The 1,031-nt window shown below is 37.1% G+C and overlaps 1 protein-coding gene across 1 annotated transcript; it reads right to left on the bottom strand.

The window, feature by feature from the left end:
* Positions 1-372: 372 nt before the first annotated feature.
* On the bottom strand, positions 373-758 carry LOC110034776 (gibberellin 2-beta-dioxygenase 6-like; the record flags this gene model as incomplete). Its single annotated transcript, XM_020739017.1, has 1 exon — positions 373-758. A coding segment is annotated over exon 1 (386 nt), but the record flags the coding sequence as incomplete, so codon positions are not given.
* Between the last annotated feature and the right edge of the window lie 273 nt (positions 759-1,031).

Below are 1,031 nucleotides of genomic sequence, written 5' to 3'. Positions count from 1 at the left end.
AAAAAAAACATTCAGATTATTTTTTGAACCATCAAAATAATATATTTATGTGTGCCAATGGGTAATTTATAAACATCGAGTTTCAGATGATCTCTGTGTGAAAATGATTTTCAAACGCAATCATAAACACCTAAAATATTGATATTTATAAATTAACCATTCCGATGATTTTCTTGAACTGCTCAATCAATTTATTCGTGCGTCCCACTATCAAACTGTTGCGAATTTGATAAGAACGAAGGATATGAGTTCGGATTTTATCATAAGTTTTGATATTTGAGTGAGAATTGAAAAATGGTAAAAAGAGGAGGGTTTCTGTAAATACCACAATTTGGGTGAACTTTATAATAAAAATCGGAAATTTATGATTACCTGAAGTTTCTGGGATCATTCCTGTTAATAGTTCGAATTCTCTGGTAGATAGAAGAAGGATTTGTGTGGAAGAGAAGGTACTCAAGCTCCCCTGTATCTCCATTAAACCCAATCTTCTTGCTTCCGTAACCAATAGGATTGGGAGGTCCAGCTTTCTGCTTCTCTGAAGCAGGTAATGAAAAGAACCCCTCACTTTCTCTCTCAACATTCTGAATAATATCCTCAGAGACTCCATGATTGATGAGCTTGAAGAAACCGAATTCCTCAAAAGCTCTCACAATGAGTTTGCTCACTCTGTCTCTGTTCCATGAGAGGTCTATCAATGGCAAATCAAGCTGGAGGAGATCCTTGGTGTTCTCCTGCGTGATCAAATGGTTGACCACCATGGCTGCTTTTTTTACAGTGCTGAACAGTGAGGGGATGAAGTGGAGAAGGAGGGGGGTTTGAGAAAGAGATGAGCTTTGAGAGGCATTTATGGAGGTCTATTATGGAGTTTTTGAGGTGAGACAAGTGCAAAGGGCCAAAAGATCATATTTTTAGATTCCCACACTGTGAAAAATAGGATTAGAAGAAGCATATTGGTTAATAGCTATATGTTTCTTCTCAAGGGGTTGAAGAAGGAAGGAAAGTTCCTCTATTGACCATTTGCTTGAATATTT

Source organism: Phalaenopsis equestris, unplaced genomic scaffold (assembly GCF_001263595.1).
Source record: "Phalaenopsis equestris unplaced genomic scaffold, ASM126359v1 Scaffold193296, whole genome shotgun sequence".
Lineage (NCBI taxonomy): Eukaryota > Viridiplantae > Streptophyta > Magnoliopsida > Asparagales > Orchidaceae > Phalaenopsis > Phalaenopsis equestris.
This window is presented reverse-complemented; position numbering and strand designations above follow the sequence as displayed.